The sequence below is a fragment of the Convolutriloba macropyga genome, chromosome 2, assembly GCF_964194025.1.
Source record: "Convolutriloba macropyga chromosome 2, txConMacr16.3, whole genome shotgun sequence".
Classification (NCBI taxonomy): Eukaryota; Metazoa; Xenacoelomorpha; order Acoela; family Convolutidae; genus Convolutriloba; species Convolutriloba macropyga.
This window is the reverse complement of record NC_134469.1, coordinates 10616996-10636908: the sequence shown is the minus strand read 5'-3', so window position 1 is coordinate 10636908 and position 19913 is coordinate 10616996. Positions and strand designations below refer to the sequence as shown.

The 19913-nt window shown below is 35.5% G+C and overlaps 1 protein-coding gene across 1 annotated transcript in view; it reads left to right on the top strand.

Annotated features, from left to right (window-relative positions):
- LOC142334810 (neuronal acetylcholine receptor subunit alpha-10-like) overlaps positions 1-19913 on the top strand; it is a 76052-nt gene that overhangs the window by 4541 nt on the left and 51598 nt on the right. Inside the window, exons 2-7 of the mRNA XM_075383135.1 lie at positions 481-1006; positions 1685-2001; positions 4443-4574; positions 5092-5264; positions 9699-9788; positions 14563-14750. Of these exons, the coding sequence (XP_075239250.1) occupies positions 1821-2001; positions 4443-4574; positions 5092-5264; positions 9699-9788; positions 14563-14750 (764 nt within the window). The 5' untranslated portion in view covers positions 481-1006; positions 1685-1820. The remainder of the gene's footprint in view (positions 1-480; positions 1007-1684; positions 2002-4442; positions 4575-5091; positions 5265-9698; positions 9789-14562; positions 14751-19913) is intronic.

The window sequence follows — 19913 nt, the reverse complement described above, 5'->3', positions numbered from 1 at the left end:
TGTGGTGGGTGAGTTGTGAAATCATTTTCATTCCCTTTATTCAACATTTTGGGTTAATTTTGCTTTTTATCTGGTTGCTGTCATTTTTCCTTTCGAATTTCTTTGGATCTAACCTGGAACGATCATTAAAGACCTTGATTTTAGGCTTCATTAAGATTAAGTATATTTTTGACCACATGGTGTCAGAACATTTCTATCCTTTGGGTCGTTTCTAAGCGACTACAGTACCCATTTTTTCCGCTCCATTTTTTTCTCCACTGGTGTATATGTTCCGTATAATGTCCACAACAAAATCAACTCCTAATCGTCCTATCTAGCCGCCACTGTTCGACTAAGATCCACTTTTTATAAATTTATATTTATCAAGTATAGCAAAAATATTGAAAACACTGATCAATTTTAGATTGCGCTTAAGTTAGTTAGTGCACAAAGACTGAAAACCTGCAAATTTTTAAAATTGCATATTAAAAAATGTTTTAGCGTCCGGAAAGTAAATACGCTAAGAGTTATAATAATAACGAGCCACCTCAGTCCAGAAAACCAAACATCCCGACAATTTCTTACGTTTAAAAACGACGATTTCTGGACTAGTGCATCTGTTTCGGAATATATTTTGAAATTTATTTTTGTTTAACCGTAGCGAAATCTTCCCCATGTTTACAGATTGTGACAACTGTTTTGAGTTAAATCTAGTTTACCACCGTCATAAATTTCAATTATAAGCAGTAATGCTTATTTGAATGTTAGAACTCGAAACACCCTATTATATAAATTGCCCACTTTTCTTCATTAAATATGGAAATACCGAAAGTCTTCAAGTTGATCTTCAATCTTAATCCTTCGATCATCAGAAAAATTCCCTTCGTTTAAACTTTTATTACTTTTGACTTCGTTTCCAAGTGATCCTTATTTGACCTCATATTTAATAGGTTTACATCTTGAGACCTATTCATCTGGAATAGTTTTTCAATTTATTCTTTTTAATCTACACATTAATGAAGTTAAGGTAAATTTACCTTAATAAACACCTTTATTTACCCTAAATGCTAGGGTAATTTTGCCTTTCATTAGCTTACCTGAACTATACCTCACAACTACCATAAAATTAAGGGGGCACTAACCCTAATTTTTTAAAAAATTTTTACCTCAAAAACACCTTAATATTCCTTTTTATTTTTTCAAGTGAAAAAAATAGGATTTAAAGGTGTTTGTAAGATAAAGTTGGACTCAGTTAAAATAAAAAAAAACAGGTAGTGCCCCCTTAACGTTTAAGGTTTAAAATAAGGTGTAGCATGGCATAATTAAGGGATATGAAGCGAGTTCATGTCGAATTAAGGAGGGAAATGCCTTAACTCGTTAATGCAAACATATCCTGTAAAAATAACTAAAAACTCAGGTAAATCCGACGACACTGGAAACCTCAAGAAATTGTAAAATAAGTAGGCATTTGTCGAAGATATGTTCCCCAGGCAGTTTATCAAAAATTTTGTGAAAATTTGTGACAGTATTTTGCAATTTTTAAGTGAATCGCAGCTTAGCATCGATAGAGAAACGCACCCTAATCAAAACCGCCAGCGAAAAATCGTCCACTAAGATCTGATTTTTTGGGGGGAGAGTACTGATGTTACGGTTAAAGATAAGTTAATACTTGTCTTAAATTTACCTTAACTTGAGTTTAACTTAGCTGTGTTAAAGTTTATTTACCCGAACTTTTTGTACCTATCATGCAGTCTTTGAAATTTCATTTAATTATTTAGTAACCGTTTACATCGTAACGTGTTTATTTTACACTTGTCTTAAGTTTTTGTTACCTGCTCATAATGAGGCGCAAAAATGTTGACAACAGTGGTCCTAGTGTTGAATGGCTGACCTTTTGTCCTCTGCTGGGACCTGTTTATCAATTGTTGCTTTATTGTACATCCAAGTGGAATTATTCCGCCTATCCGTTGTTTCTGCTACTTCAACTTCAGCTGTTCCTACTCTTGCCTTCAACTACATCAGGCAAGCCCTCTTTCCATAAATTTGAAAAGATTTCTTTGTTTTTGCTTCAACTAAACGAGACTGCGAAAACGCCTTTTCGGGAAACTAATTTACTAGCAACCAACAAATTTTAATACAAAACTTAGAAATACAAAATTAGACTTGTATCAGTAAAATTAGAATATTATTATATCTGCCGAAATCTTAAGCAACGTCATAGATTGAAGAGAATGCACTGCTATTAGGTGCCGATAAAAGTTACATTAAATGCTTTTTTGTTCTCAAAAAGTTTAGAAAAACCTGATTATTATGAAGCCTATTTGCGCTAGCAATAGACTATTGAGAGGAAGAATTCTGAAAAATCGGGCAAAATTTATTTAGGGAAGGTCCCTAATTAGGGAGACGATGTGTAAATATTAAATCTCCCTTCACCAAAAGTAGTCTCTTTGGAGAGCAAGAGCTGGTAGAGAATAATTTCCTCAAAATACGTAGCATCAAAAATGTAAAGGCCTTTCTGCAAGAAATACAACATTACTTGAAGTTTCATTTTTTTCCAAAAAAAAATTACCAGCCAGATTTGAATGTTTTGTTTGTATTTGGAGAGTTTTACTGCGTTCGAACTTCCATAATCTGTCAACTGCGAAGTTCTGTAGGCAGCTTCAGAACTTGTTTGCTGCAAAGATAACTCAGTTTTCCAATAATTGTATGAAATTGGGATTGGCGCTTTCCAGATTGTATTTTGTATTTCGTGAATTTAAGGTGAATTGTGTTTTTTGTCCTTCCAGATTTTTTTGTTTACTTTTCGCAACATACAGAGCAAGCATTTGGTGATAAAAAATATTTCATCCTGTAAAACGCGGAAAATGATTACTCCTTTCGTTCAAAGGTCTCGAATGCCGTTTTATGTTGAGCTTTGAATTGACATAATTGTAAGTCGTACATTTATAATAGATCCATAGCATTGCCACTTCATTCCCAATATAGATTATGTTTTTGTTCTGCATTTAGCAAAAAAAATTGTTTGGCAGTAATGCAATTAACCCTAAAAACCGCGTTTGAGCACTAGAAAAACTTTTTGACAAAAAACAAAAACCGCAGAAAAATGCGCACTTCTTCAGCTCATAAGCATCAATTTCAGTTTTGTGTTGAACTTTGAATTGACATATCTGTAAGTCGTATATTTATAAAAGATACATAGCAATGCCATTTCTTTCCGAATATAGATGATGTTTTGTTGTTCTGTTTTTTTGTTTCTTGATATTAATTGATTTCCACAAAATATTGGAAATGTGCAGTAATTTATTTTCTTGCACAAAAATGGGAGCTATTTGAAAATGTGCCGAGTGCAAAGAATGATTGTGCTAAGTGTCTGTTGCGACTTTTTTCAGCAAGCGCTTTTTTACGCTAACTATGCGTACTTTGGCTATGTATATAAATTTTCAAGATCTTGCAAAGTTCTTTCTGTTTTTTGGGCCAATTCTGGAATATTCTGATTTGATAGTTCTGTGGTCAATGATAGTTTTCTGGTCCAATTTAATTGCGTAAAATGATATCAGAAAATATATTTTTTAATAAATTTGGAATTTTTTGGCTCAGAATGACTAATCTTGAACTATGAAGAGTTCGCTATCTACTGAGATCTTTCGTTGCAATATGTACTGAAATCTTTCTTGATTAAATTTTTTAGAACGCGTCCCTGGTCCAATAGTAATCTCTCTGCAGTCGTTGCAGTTTTGTTTAAAAATTTGTACAACGGACAACTGAACGTTTTTGACAACAGAAAACAATTTATCATTGCCATTGATTTTAAAAAAATTGTCAGAAACAGAGACAAAGAAGCAGACAAAGGAGCAGTTTATTCTTGTAGTACTAATAAAATGTAACTTTTGTCCACAATTTTTTCTCAAAAAGACTGGGAGAAAGTTTTTTGAAATCAAAAAGTTTTGATTTAAAAATATTGTTTCTCCCAGATTTTTGAAAAAAAATCCTAGACAAAAGTTACTTTTTTATCAGTACTCCAAGAATTATTTGCTTCTTTAGCTGCACAATATATCTTCTTGATGACTTTAATCTTACTTTAACTTACGTTAAAATGAAAAGCTGCCAATATTTTTCCATCCATATGTATCTTGGGCGTCCAATGTTGAATAACACTCTAACTTATTGTATAACAGAGTACGGTTCTTGCTATAACATCACATTTTAAAAAAAAAATTATTCAGTTTTTATTTCAGCTCTAATTTTCAGCTCTGTTACCAAAGTTTTTACGGGGAATAGCAAAATTCGGTGCCCAAGACACACATGGAAGAAAAAAGATTGTCATCTTCTTTTTTAAAGTCAGTTTAGGACAACCCAGTGATCAAACTGATCACCGTTCTAATGGAAACAGTTCCAAACAAATATTTTTTTCCTACCCAAAATGGAAACGAGGAATATTGTTTGTACTCCTTGTTGTGTAACAGCACAGCTACCATTCGAGCAAAAAGAGCAGCCTGCGAGTGAGGATATGGACTGGGTTGGGAGGAGACACTTGCCCCTGCCTCAACCTCTGGACTATGTACATCGAAGTCCAGACATACGAGAAACTGTCAGAGGTAAGTATCATAACTTATACTAATAGGTTTTAATAATTTGGTTTCACAAAATAATATCGTTGTGAGAGCACTATTCAATAGTAATATGAGATCTGTTTTGCTTCAAAAAACCCCCTCAACCCACTCAATCACCCCCCCCCCCACACACACACACACACACGCGCGCGACAACCCTCTAGTGGAGTGGGCATTATATATTTTTTGTCTTCAGGTCCAGACGCTAATTTTTAGATAGTAAAAAGCTATATAACTTCACATATTTTTAAACAGAGATCATAAACAGCGCTACAGGGAAGAAAACAGAATAGATCCTAATGATATATTATCCATATATCAATAGCCATGTCGAAGACCGCAGTGATCTCTGATCAGGCCAACTTCGCGCGCTCGAACTGTATTATCTGGAAAAATATGAAAGCGGGTGAAAGTCTGGACAAATAATGGTATGATGAGAGGTCACTCTTGTCTGGGACCTCAACCTGGATACAATGATATCAACCTTGGTGTCTAATTCCAGACTTGACAGACTACCTGTTTGCAAACTACTCTGCCTACATCCGACCTAGACTGGACCAGGATGAGAGTGTGTTGGTGAATTTCTACATTGGACTTAGACAGGTGATAGATGTGGATGTGAAGGCACAGCAGATGACTCTATTCTTATGGCACCGACAGACATGGTTCGACGAGGTTTGAATGCAATTTTGTTTCCGAATACTTAACAAGCAATCATGAGTTGGCTTCACTCTGAAAGGATGGCAGGGCGGGGGATTGGGATGCATTCTACCTGTTTGTTAGGAGGTCTAAGCAGGTGCAACTACTGTAAAAATGGACCAGTACTGGATTCGAACCAGCATCCCTTACTTGCAAGCCTAGTGTGCTACCCATTTACACCAACTGGTTTTAAGCTCTCGAACTTGGGCATCTCTTCTAACCCGTTCTCGCGTTCTTTCTTGTTTCTCAAGGCTTCATTTCTCTAACCAAGTATACGTTAAACAAGTAGAGCTTCTTGTCAAGCTATGTCAAGCTTATCTTACGCACAATTTACATTAGGTTGTTCTCTTTCAACCTTCTAACACTGTTTAATCACTATTTCAAAGCATTCCCAAGTTAAAATATATGGTCCCGGGATGACCAAACTTATCGACCATAAGACGTACAATTTGTAGAATATATAATTTTGCAAATCAATCAAATGACCAAGCTAAACAAAGATATTTATAAAGACATAAAGGTACTTGATATGAACAACTTTTTTGTTATTTAAGTTGCGTTTTAAAGCAGCACAAGCTAGAAGTAATTAAACTTTATCAATGCAACTAATCAAGCGCTAATTAACAGTGAACAAAAGAAACTTCAACTAATCAACAAGTTCTATTCAAAGCTAATAGACAAAAAGACGACCCCTTTGTTAAGAAACGGCAAAAAGTCTAAGTAGGGCTAATTACAATTACGGCCACGAAATCCGGGTAGCCTCAATAGCGACGACTCTTGGGTTTTGGTTCCTTGGGTTTATTCAAGGCACCCACGACAAGCATAGAGTGAGCCTCGTTATCCTTGAGCGTTTCAAACCAAGTATAAGTTGCGCCATTTTCGCTCCCCCGGCTATTGCCCGCATAGTAACCCCAAATCCCATTGTCTGCATCGTACTCAATAATTTGCACTCCCATGATCTTAGCCAGAGCAAACAAGTCGATAGTTCTTTCAGGCTCTGATTAAGATCTATGAGCGGAAAGTAGTAACTGTCGTACCACTTCTTAAGGTAACTCTCCCGAGCTACCTCCAATGCGACAACAAGTGCTTCAGAGTTATTGATTGACCCTGTAAGTCGTGTACTAATGCAGGCAAGGAAACAATAATAACGGTTAGTCGCTCAATCTTTCACGTCGATCAGTTCCTTCGGCAGATCTATTGAAGGAGCATCTCTGACAATAAAAGGAAGCTTCTCCTTAGGCTCCAAACCTAACGCCCCACAAATTGTTATCCGCTTTTTCTCACTTATTTGCACCATTCGCGTACCCTCGATAGTAACAAGACGTCGATAGGCGCATACAGTACAAAACGACGTAAGAGAGCGGCATATATCCCGCAACTTGTAAATGTCGTAACGTTCGGCGGCAAAACTTTCTAATGCTTTTCCCGCATCTTTATGGTCAAGAACTACATCGTGAATATGTGTTTCCCATGCCGCTGAGGCAGAAACAACAGTTCTTCCGTTCTTTTGAAGAACGCCATCAGAAAAATGATAGCGTTTCGACTTACGAACGAAAGCGTTCCGGGATAAATTGTCGATATACGTATTAGGAATGGTCTTATTAAGATGGTAGGCGGAAATTTGATTATATTCGTTTTGGGTCCATGGATAAAAGAAAAGGAACCAAATGAATAATGAAAAGAAAACAATGTTCAGATAAAAAGAAAAGAATAAAATTTGATAAACAAAAAGTAAATCAAAAACGAGCTGCTTTAAAAGTGTGGTATAAAGAATGATAGCAAAGCAGAATGAATGAGAACTAGTATCGAGTTAGATAAATTTGAGTAAGAACTTAGTGAATTTTTCAAAAAATACAGAATTAACTGAATTCGCTCAGCACCCCCCGTTTCCGAGGAGAAAGTCCTATCGACATGAAAATTTGGGAGCGGATAAAGATGATGATTTCAATAGGACCTTATCAGGGGGTATTTTTCGATATGAGAGTTTGAACCCGAGCTATTAGCGCCCAAAGTGAGTTAGGTCGAAGTAGGAGGAAGTCATACTTAGCGTCACTGTTATCTCTGAGAAATCACAGGACTTGCAACCCTAAGTACCCTAATTACAAATGAAACATAAAACATGCTTAAATCGTCTTTCCCGGGTTCCTATCCCAGGAAAACTGGGAAAACTCTTAACTCATGAAACTTCTAAACTATTCATTGAAAATTAACCAAAATCGGGATGAGAGCCCAAGGCAGTATGTCCTTCTGATAGGAGTCGGTTTTAAATCCCAGAATGGTGTTAATAAACGTTTTTTCCATGGAAAACCCGAGAACACTTAAGTTAATAAGTTCTAATAGTTATGTCGGCAAACTGTACTTTCTAAATAGCACATACAGTTTATATTGGATAGCAAAGTTAAATGAGGATGGTTTGCAGACTCTGTCTACACCATGTATTGCGCTATAGCGAAATTTGTGAAACAATATGAGGAAACACTATGGCTCCTGAAACAACGAAAAAATGTCCAATATTGTATGAACGAACGAGTATAGAATATTATGGACTAAAAGATGAAATTTATAGCCTAAGTCAACCCCCACTCCCTATGTCGACATAAATTTCGGATTACTCAGATTTCACAAATGAACTCTTCCATGGGTATTTTCAGGCATGCAGAAGATAACGAACAATGGAAAAAGAGACTCTAAATTACCCACCCCATTCTGAAATGGCCAGGCGAGATTTCAGGAGGGCATTCATGTCGAAATTAGGGTCCCGGCGGAATTCAGACTACTGTTAGAAATATTTTACAGGTTGACATTTTAAGCAGTTTTAAAGATAGACAAAGGGCAACTATAGATGTTTTTGTTTTGATAAAAGTATATAATTGACGTTTGGCCCAATGAGAGATATGTCGCCATTTAACCCAACTAGAAAATCTCTGTTAGCAGAGAGATGATTATCATTTTTGAAACGGAATGGTTGGTACATTGGAACGGAATACTTTGGAACATTCCGGAGAAGTTGGGAAAAGTTCTTAAACGTACGTGTTAAATTGCGACATGCGCAAATATTTCGTTGGCCTAAAAATCATTTTATCTTGCAAATGATGATCGTAGCATGACGACCTTGATCATTTGTGTGCTCTAGCAGATTACTTTTGATGAATTTGGTATATGGTAGGGGAGTATTTTTGAACATTGGTTTTTAATTGGTTCAAAAGTCTAGTGATTCGTTTCTTCAGTACAATAGGGAGGAGCGAATATTATGCAAAGCATTTTACGTTTGGTATTTAGTAGGCGGATTGGTATTTGCGTGAACGAAATTGCATAACTCGTGATATAGTTAGGGGTAGTGCAGCGTGACTTGTTTTGTTGACCAATGAGAGTTGAGTTCATATTCGGAAGAGCGTTCCAAAAGAGCGAAAGTAAAGAAATCAATGCAGCTAGCAATCAACCATCCCCAAAAAGAGCAAGTAGTAGAACAAAGAGGTGTAATGACAGTACTTCACACAGGTAACGATTTCTAATGCCACGTGGCAGAAGGCGTTGCATCTAAGTTATTGAGAGTAGAAAGCGAAAACCGCGAGGAGATAGAACGAAGAGAGAGGATACAGAACAGTTGGTTCTAGATAGAGAAGAAAAATTTAAAAGTAAGTTTGAGCTTGATTAATTTTTGTCAAGACCAGTTGGACTGTGAGACAATTTGCAATCAACAAATTTGACTTTTAGATTTTGTTAAGACGGAAACGCAGATTTTGAGATAACTTTAAAAATAGGACCGAAATAGTTAGGAACACTTCTCAGAAACGAAAAATACTTTTCAGAAGCTGGGAATTGATTTGATGAAAGTTCTTTTTAGAAGTGTGAACCCATTATTTAGTGTAAATTTTTTGGAGTTTGTGTACCTACATTTCCGGTTGATTAATTAATTGCATTTGAGAACATTTCTTGCCGGTGTTATTGTTACTTTGGCTTGATTATTTATTTTCGATTGTTAATTTATTTACTCAACGGAACTTTTGAACGGCGGCCGAGAGCAACTGAGGACAAAAGACATCAGTTTCAGCAAATAGACGACCCACCGAATAAACCTTTCGAAATCGATAGAGTTTTGGGCGCTAGCCAGTCCTCAGCTAGAAGCCTTCTAACGACAAAATACAAAATTCTACACAATATATAGTCCATAAAAAACTTCCGTTTTAAATTTGCTGTGCTTTTATGATTTGTATGTCTCCAAAATGGTTCATTTTATGTGTAACAAGACTCCGTAAAATATTCTGCTCTTCGAAAATGTTTTTGACAAATAACCATTTTGGAACTTGTATATAAATTCAAGAACATAGTTCCGAATCTAACAGCTTTTGGTGGTTGAGACGCTGTCCATTTGACCTTCTAGAAAATTCCTCAAATGATTACATTTTTTAGTTCTTGCAGTGGGACCCGAGCGAGTACGACAACCTGACGGAAATCTTCGTGAACCCAGGCATGATATGGCTCCCGGATGTCATATACCAGGGAAGGATACTTAGAAAAATATTCAAAATAGCACAAGAAAATATCACAAAAACTTTTGAAGAAATAGCTTTTTCTTCTAAGGAATCAATGTATGAATATTGTGCACAATTGTTAGAAACCGTGCTTCATGCGTCTTACGAGGCGTCTGAAATCAATCGATAGCAGACAAACTAAAAAAAGGCGTAATAAAAATGGCCCTAAAATTTAGGAGTGAACAAATTAAATGATCCGTTATCAGTCGGCATTCATGGGGGGGGGGTCATTGAATGCAACTAATTATAATTTGAAGAAACGTGATGATATCATTATGGCTTTGTTTCTTGCGATTAAATTCGGCAAATCAAAAAAAAATATTAAAATGGCAGGCGTCATAAACATAGACAATGGAATGGCTGTCTATTATCAGCTTGTTCATAAGTTTTAAATATTGACCAGGTAGGAAAATACAAAATTTTTATCAGTCTTTGCCTAACGAAATTTTTCTCATTAATTAGAGATGATCGAGTCTCCATTCTTTTGTTATTTTCAAGATGTGACCGAATATAAATTCTTCTCAAGTTTTTGCTAAAGGTCAGATCACGATTTATGCTGAAGGCAGCCAGGCGCCTGTTACTGTGTGATAACCGTTGATAAGTGTATACGCTCCTATGGGAAAGAAAAATGTCTGCTTTTCAGCGGCGTCAAGAGACCAAGGTTTTTTCAAATATTAGCACTCTTTCAGCAAAGGAATTGTTTTTTGAACGCGTAGTAAGCTATATAAAGATGATGATATAGCACTGTAAGTCCGATTAAAAGCCACCTATATACAGAAATAATTCCAACTTTTAATGCTTTCAACTATTTTTAAAAATTTCAAATCTCAACTGAAATGAAGATGGGCGCTATTGGCTCATGCAGAAATTGTTTTCAAGTTTTCGTTTTCTGACGCTCAATTTGCTTTCAAATAGATCAAATTGTTCATTTTTTATGGTGTAGGAAAATATAGAGGCATTATGATGTGCAAGACTAGAAGAATGCAAAGAGCTATAACTTAATACAACAAATGAATGATGCTGAACTTTTTTAAAACATAAACTTTTTGTAAAAATATCACTTTAGCTATGAAAAGTTTCACTTTTCTCGTTTTACTCAAGAATTGTTCAGAAAGAGAAAACAGAAACAAATATGTTTTCAAAATCAATTTTTTTATTCGCTAGTAATAAAAATAATTTATTAAAAATTCAGAATTTGAAGCAATTATTTGGGCCGATGTTGATCCAATATAGGCAAATTGACTATATTTGTCTAACGGATGTTACTTTTTGTCCTCAAAAACGTGATGAACGAACTCGTATTGATCGATACGAGTTATTTCATCATGTTTACGAGTTATTTCATCACGATACGAGTTATTTCATCACGATACGAGTTATTTCATCACGTCAATGATGACAATAACCAATAATGTTTAAATCCTTATATATTGTTGCACATTGTACGTACAGAGGTCTGCTAATAGCTATTTGAGGATAAAAGGCTGACAAGGAGGCTCGTTAATGTGCGTTCGCATATGATGTTCCGACCCGAGCTCATCTACATTTTTGACAAAATTTTCAACCAAAAGAAGAGATAACCAAAATTAGATGTTTGAGATTAAAGATATGTCACACACCCAAACTGCTTATTGAAATGCATAATGCCATACCTCATTAGAGTGCTCAGGAGATCTACAATTAATAAGACCACGAGAAGAAAAAACAAGCAACAAAGCAAGCAAAAAAAACAAAACAATTTTTGCGGTGTTTTTTTTATTTTATTGTTATTTAGACTAATTCAGTTAAAATTTTAGTGAAAATCAATGGGATATGTTATTAAGCGAATTTGCTATGAGAAGGCAAAAAGAAACATGCATATTGACCACTCACAAAATATTTGTGAAAACTCATATTGTCCAACACACAGAACAACAGTTACGACACAATATCAACAAACACGTTGAAGTTTGATTTACAAGGAAGCGGATGGGACCTCTCAAGTATGAAAATACGTTGCAAGTTGACAAAAAGAACAAAAAATTGAAAAGTCTTTTTTTAGAAAATGAAATCAACTATCAGAAACATTAAGACTTTTAGCTATAGATTGGCGGCATTGAAAAAAGTAATTCAAACACCTTTCAGAAGTTTATGAAAATTCTCTGCCTTGCAAAAAAATTACGACTACATAAAGAATAAAAAACAGGCAAAATCTGCTATTTAAAAAAGATCAGAGAGAAAAGTGTCGAAACCAATAAAAATGAACCATTGCGTAAAAACTGTTCTATTTTCTACTATTGTTTTAGCAGCATTGGGATATCTTGTAGTAAAGAAATCACTTTAAAAACAACGAAAGTCATAAAAACTGTTTTAAAACCACAAAATTGTTGAGAAAACCCGAAGTTTCAAAGCCATTGAATTCAATAGATTTCAACGGAATTCAGAACATATGCGAAACTCTTCCCCGATGGGAAAACAGTGATATGTGTCATTCTCAGGTCATCAATAAGTCATCACAATTTGTCTGATGACTAAGAAAACGACAACTAATACAGGCAAAAACAAAAATTTAATTAGAAAAGTGTGAGAAGAAACTGTCGAAGCCATTAAAACCATAAACTTATCTCTCAAATTTTTATTTTTGATGAGATGAACTTCTGCTAGCCAATGAGGACTCTCAACATTAGGATAGAATAATAAGATTTCAAAACAACCGAAAATTTGATGAAATATCCAATTTTTATAGAAGAAAATTATGAAAACTGGTGGCATCGAAGTCATAAATTCAATAGTTAGAAGATAAAACAGTCAATCAACTTAATTTTTGGTAGCAGTCGAAAAACAAGTGCATTTTGATATAGTGATTAGTGATGCAGACTTACAGGTACACAAAAATAAGCTTAAAACCGGTTTAAGTTAAAAAGACGGACAATTGTTTTTGTAGTCTTAACAGCCATTTGCTGTCCACCCAAAGCTCTACATAGGTTTATTTGTTGCTCATAAGGAAGCTTATTTCAATTTAAGTAATCGATACTGCCATAGGGCTACAAAAAGTTTTAAATCATTGAAAAAAAAATCAAAAATCCTTTGAAAATTACGAAAACACAGTCGAAGGCATAAAAAACTTGAGCGATTCCTTCGAAACTAATTATTTGTTCATTGGCCTTCATTCAACTGTAAATGAGGTTTGACCTGAGCAAAACCTTGATATGAAAAGTTGCATCTCTCTAACTGACTTGAAATAAAAAACAAAACATATGAAAGTCTTTTGAAAAACAGCTCTCAATTAGAATTTGATTTTTTTTAGTGAAACTCCCTATGAGACCACTACCCGTTTATGCCCTTTCTATTTCTAGGAACACAATAAAGCTGTTTGATTTTGAAGCGTAAAATGTAACTTTGATTTAATATTTTATCAGAAAAAAATCTTATTTTAGACGAAAATTCCCCTAAAAGTGAACAAAATCATGTTAAATATCACATGTTGACACATAACGTACATACGATAATTTAAACTTCGATAACTCCTCGAAAAAAAAAACGAAATCAAGAGAATCTTTTTAAATTTGCGTTCTACGCTGGACGAGCTTTTTAATGATACAAGTCACATTTCTCTACGATGAATATATTGATCGACCAAAATTGTCTGAACAAAAAAAAACCATTTGAGTATCTAGTTCCTCCCGCATAAAGGTATAGCTAAATTTAAATTCCTATATAATATTGAACAATGTTTCCAGTGAAGTCTGCTTATAGCTATTTGAGGATAAAAGGTTGAATAAATGAAACTAGTCATCCATAATAAAAATTTCGGATTTTTATCGTTGCTTTCAAACTGACCGTACCGAAAAACTGCGAGTATTGTTGTAATTTTTGAATAATGCAGAAAAATGTCTTAAGGTTAAAGAAATAATTGAGTTTGAAATTGTTTCACTGAGTGGACAAACATGCACCAAACAATTCATGCCAAAAAATTTTAACGAATGGAATGGGAAATTTGAATAAAATGGACGTCAAGCAAACATTAAAATGGTACACTTGATGCCCCATCTGATAATTACTTTGTACGATTGCCAATTGTTCGTTTGAACGCCGAAAAAGGTAAAAGATATCGGTGTCAACCAATTTCGCGGTGAATAAATTGCAGGTTTAGATGACTGAGGGGCAAATATATGCAGTGTTAAGTTATATAGAACCCTGATACGCGATTAATATCCAAAGGTAATCAGAGAAAATTCGCAGTAGCATTTTAAGTTCAATTCAACCAAAAAAAAGAATATCAGAGCAGCTCAAAACACATTTTTCAAAGAATATTTTATCGTTCTAGTACGTTATAGATTTTAGGTAAACCGTTTGCAAAAACTTGCCATCTCAGTCTTCCTGCGCTCGGAATAAAAATTACAAATGTACGACAAGCGTTGAAAAATTAGGAAACTATTACTTAATTCTGCTTTGACCTCGTGTCAAGTAGACTATGGTGTACCGTCTGAGATATTTCACCGGTAGAAAGCGTCAAATTCCTGTTTCTGGCCGCGTCTATAGATAATCTTTTTTCATAATTTTTTGCTTTTTTTCTTAATCGTATATATTTGGCCGTGAATTGCGGTAACGCTTCGGTCAGGGTTGTAGGGGCAAACAGAGAAATTGTAGAAATATCGACTGTAGATTGTAGCATTTCGTGATTTTTCTGATTATAATATAAATTTCCACGTTTGAAAAAAAAACAAACTTGTATCCATCCCTATATCCTCAATGACAAATAGAATTCAGTGAATGGTCTGGCTGACCTGGAACAGAACTCACCCATCAAGATCATGATAATGCACTCTGGTCTGGTCAACTTCTACAGACCCACAATCCAGAGCACAACTTGTGAGATGGAAGTTAGATATTTCCCATATGACATACAACACTGCTCCTTCAACATTGGATCATGGATGCTGCATGAAAAGTAAATTTCTTTTTATCCAAATTGGGTAACTGTTTCAGAACGCCAAGATAGATTATAAACATCTACAATTGATATAATGGGCAAGTTTATACCTTTTTAATGCTACCCCTTATGTAAAGACCGATCGAAAAACGGTCAAAATGTTCTGGGAAATGACCGTTCTGATCGGTTTTTTTAGCCTTTTGGCCGGTAATTTATTAATCCTATAAAGTTTTGAAGAAGAACAAATTTATGACCTAGCTGCTCTAAGAAAAATAATTACTTATTTGTCAAGTTTTGCGCTCAAAAAGCTCTCGGTATAAAGTTTCAAAAAATTTTCAACCCAATTAATTAATTCAAATGATTTAAGGGGTTGTAGTCAAGCAAGTCTATAGGCAAGCAAGCTTAATTGTGAAAATGAGGTCCAGTAAGCAGAAAAATTTTGGTATACCTGTATTTTAAGTTGCCCTGTCGGGCCGTTGGGCGCTTAGCTGCAATAAACGGCATAACCGGCCCGCGGTTTCCGGATTACATCCCACAACGGATGAGAGTCATGGCCATTGACAGAGGCCCGTACCCACTAGATATCTAAAAATTGACGTTTGTTTGTTTCTTCAGTGCATTGTAATATATTATGTATAATAATACTATGCGCAGCGTTGATTGTAACGGTTAATAATGTATTATTTTTGATAGATTACTTAATTATTACATAACTTTCGGCTTGCTTTTTTGTCGGCTTACTTTTACTTCGGCTTACTTTGCGTTCACTGAATTAAGAGCCAACGTAGGAGTCTTTTATTTTATTAAGCCAGATTTGTTTAAGAAGAACAAATCTACCTGCTCTAAGAAAATAATACTTTCTTAGTTGTCACGTTTTGCGCTCGAAAATCTCTCTGTATAAAGTTTTAATATCATTGTCTAGTTTTGATGTCTGTGTTCAGAGTTTTGACGGTCATTTCTTAGGTTCAAGGAACGCTCAAAAACGGTCATTCCAATTAAAAAATAACGGTTGAAAACAGCGATCTCCTTAAATATAATGGTTAAAAACGGTTATCTCTTTAAAAAACGGTTGAAAAACGTTCATTTCTTACAATTAAAAACGCTCAGAAACGGTTATTTTCTAGACACAAGTGCTCATAAACGGTCTTCACCTGAGAATAACGGTCAGAAATTGTGATTTCTTCGTATAAAAGAAACGGCCATCTAAAAAACGCTCAAAAGTTGACCCTTCCTATGTCGAAAAAACGTTCAAAAACGCTCAAGCTGGTCAAAAATAGCATTAGGGCTTTGACCGTTTTTTTCCTGAAAATACCGATCAAAACGATCAATTTTTATGTCTTCAGACAAAATTTTAACTGGGGTATGTATGGTTCCGCAAATGTTGTTGAATAAAACTTTTGTTGTTGAATAAAATGTTGTTGAATAAAACTTTTGTTCACTGATAAAAAGAAATTTTTCCCAATTCTGGTATTTTGAGCTACTCTTTTTCTCGCGGAGAAAATATCACCGTTTTTAATTTGTGCTTTTGCACTTTATAACTTAATCGGACAATTTATTATTTATGGATAGACCACCCATTTAAGACTTTACAAGCCATCAATGCAAAAGCATGCAAAAACGTGGGCGGGGTTGGAGTGAGATAAATCGACCATTCGTCGTTATGTTGCCACAATTGAGGTTCCTCCTGTTTGAGATGTTACAAAGAAGAATTGTTTAATACCCAGGTCGAGGTGGCCAGACCGAAGTGACCCCTGATCAGACGAGTTTCGAGCGCACACATGTTCCCGGTGCGCTCGAATTACATGGTCTGGAAAAGGCTTCGAGCGCACTTTTGTCTGGACAATGGTCTGGAACTTGCCTGATCAGAGGCCACTTTGTTCTGGGACGGTCTGATCAGAGGTCACTTTGGTCTGGGACGGTCTGATCAGAGGCAGTTTCAAGCACACACAAGACAGATCAGAGGCCGATTCGAGCGCACACTAGTTTGACCAGAGACCAATTCGAGCGATTTTTTTTTCAAGTTTTTTTTTGTTCTCTTACTTACTTTTGTTGTCTCGGGTAAGAGACAACAATAAAACAGCATTCTGATCCGAACTTCATCTGAAAATCTGATGGGTTTGATCAGAACCAAGGGGCCAGCTGATAACAACTGCCGGTCCCCTCAAGAAAAGATTTTGATTCAAAGTAGATCAAAACGTTTTTATGCAGAGCTGTCTAAGTTCATTTTTTCAGTTAAAAGCATAAAAAAAAATGGCATACTCAGTAATTTTTTTGATCATTTTTTTTTTCGATTTACTTTCATTAACAATACTTTCAGGATTGGTTTTTGTTAGTTGAATATAAGATTGATAAAATGATAGATGAAATGAATATATTATAACAATATTGAGAGATTTGTTCATGTTTAAAATCATTCTCTGATCAGACTATTTCGAACGCACTTTAGTCTGGACAATGGTCTGGAACTCGTCTGGACAATGGTCTGGAACTTGTCTGATCAGGGGTCACTTCGGTCTGGAACTCGCCTGATCAGAGGCGGCTTCGAGCGCACTTCGAGCGCACAATGATCTTCGAGCGCATTCTCGTCTGATCAGAGGTCACTTCGGTCTGGGACGGTCTGATCAGAGGTCCCACTTGTCTGGGACGGTCTGATCAGAGGCGATTTCGAGCGCGACATCAACCTGGGTACAAATCGTGAAATTAATTGCTGCCTTGAATACAAGTTTTGAAGCGGACATTGACTTTTTGGAGTTTTTGTTGCTATATATTTTTAAAAATCTTATTACAGCCAATTTCAGTCCAATTGATTTTGAATTTTTTGCGGTTAGGCTGGAATGAGGCTAATATTACCGACCCAGCTTTGGGCGGGTTTGCTTTTACTGGTAATATAAGGAAGCAATTAAATCGCGGTTCCTCGTTATCTTGTCCCATTCAACTATAAACTTCTAACAAATTTTGATGAAACATAAATGCCACAAAAATTTAAAGAATTAACAAACATGATTATTGCGATAGTGACCTTGACCCGGTGCTAGGAAAATTGGCCAACAGGGCGTTTAGCCGACAAGGAAAAAAATGCGAAATTAAGCCGACAGTTTTATCATAATTGGTCACAAAAGTTTCATTGGTCCAGAAATCAGTAGTTCGGTTATGATAGATTCATATCAAGTCCCACGGGCCGCTGAGGCATTGCCATGGCCCGCGACGCATGGCCAGATGCGGTTGCATACGGTCCGACCACGGATAGAGGTTCGTTACACTAGTTGATGAAAAAAACTGCCGTATGTTTGTCGGCTTAAGAAATAGTGTTTTAAATTGGCCAATCACAGCTTCAGAATAAGCTTTTTTGCGCATTTTACTTAAATTGTCGGTTAAATTTCTCATTTTTGGTTGTCGGCTAAACGCCCTGTCGGCCAATACGACGGCCACCCCTTGACCCATTAAGAGACAATGTGTAAGCAACAGATAGTGTAAAGTTACTTTTGTTAGTCTCAGACGAACATTCGACACCTGCTCGAACTAAATAATCAAATCGGGCTTTTGCTTGCAAAAATTTGACACAATTTTGAATTGATTTCATCGCAATTTTCACAAGCTGGATTTCTGTCCCACCCAAACCAACACGCTGAGGGCTTGCTCGACTTTAAAAACAATTTAAGGTTGTCATGGGTTTGAACAAAAATGTTTTCAAGTGTCTGTTCTTTTACCGTGGTTTACATGTATTTCCCGAGCTCACGGAGGCTTATAGTTTTGCCATTGGTTTCTGTTTAAGTGTTGCAATGCTGATGAGGTCAAAGTCCTGATCAAAGTTTGTTTTGCATTTTAGATTTCTTATAATAACAATTTTAACAATTGCGTTAACAAGAAAAATGAGCCTAATTTTGAATTTTCTAAAATTGTTAAAGTGAATCAACAAAAAAGCTATTATACTAAGGGTGTCAGGACAAAATACCCAATGTGACAAAATACCCAAATATTCCCAATCTTTTATCCTAACCTTGAAACTACCAGAACGATTATTAGGCATAACATTTAGAGAGTGCACTTGGCTATACCCCGAGGGCCATAGCCATGCTTCAGCCGCCCGTGGGACTTGATAAAAAACTATCACAACCGTACTTGGGATTAAGTTATAAGACTAATTGTGAGAAAACGTGGTTGTAACAACGAATGCTAATTTTTTAGATTATTGAACGAAAAGATCAAAGGCATAATAGGATATAATAGCATTAGGTATGTTAGCACATTGGGTATTTTGACATTAGGTATTGTGTCATGCAACCAATATTAAGTGGTTTAGGTTGTGACAACTTTTATTAAAAAATTTGAAATACTATCCGACTCCATCAACTGATTTATGTTAGATCTAAAAATTTTAATAATTTTTTCTCATTTTTAAAATTGCAGAGCTCTGTACGAATTTTGCTTGGATCTGCAGAAAAAGCAGTTAACAGCAATTAAATGTCTCCAACAATTAAGAAAAATTAGCATTCAAATATTTTTTGGGTAGCCTATGTTGTAATGGTTTGAAAGTTTGATCAAAAGGCGAAAGCAAAAGACCATAAAAATTTAAGTCAATAATAACGTACATTAGTCAATATCAATCCCGCCTGTTATCCTTTTTGAACTTTTTCGTGCGGTGAATATTTTAGTTAGGTTTTTATTTTTGGAATCTTACCACACATATTGACTTTATAGATTGACATGTTGTTGGCCTTAGCAGTCAGACCATGATCAGACATGGAAACCATACAAATCAAAAGCTATTTTTCATTGTTATATCAGTACAACTGGAACATCATTATAGACGCACTGAAAACAACTCAAAGCTTAAAATTCAGCAGCCAGTGTTACACCCAGGTTGAGGTACCAGACGGACGTGACTTCTGATCACACCCAAGTCCAACGCACACGGTGTGTTTCCAGAACAAAATAACAGGGTCTAGGATTTGGTTCGAGCGCACAATAGTCTGGTCCTGTCTGATATCAGAAGTGAGTTCCGGATGTGGCCTCTGATGTGCACTCTTAATTTTTGAAGTGCAGTTTTTATTCATATAATTTCTGGGTTCTTTTTTTATTTAAAATTCGATTTAAAGTCGGCAAAAGGTAGTATTTATTTAACTATCTGCTGAAAAAAGCACACACCAAGAAAACGAAGCTTGCTTTTCCTTTTGGCAAGTG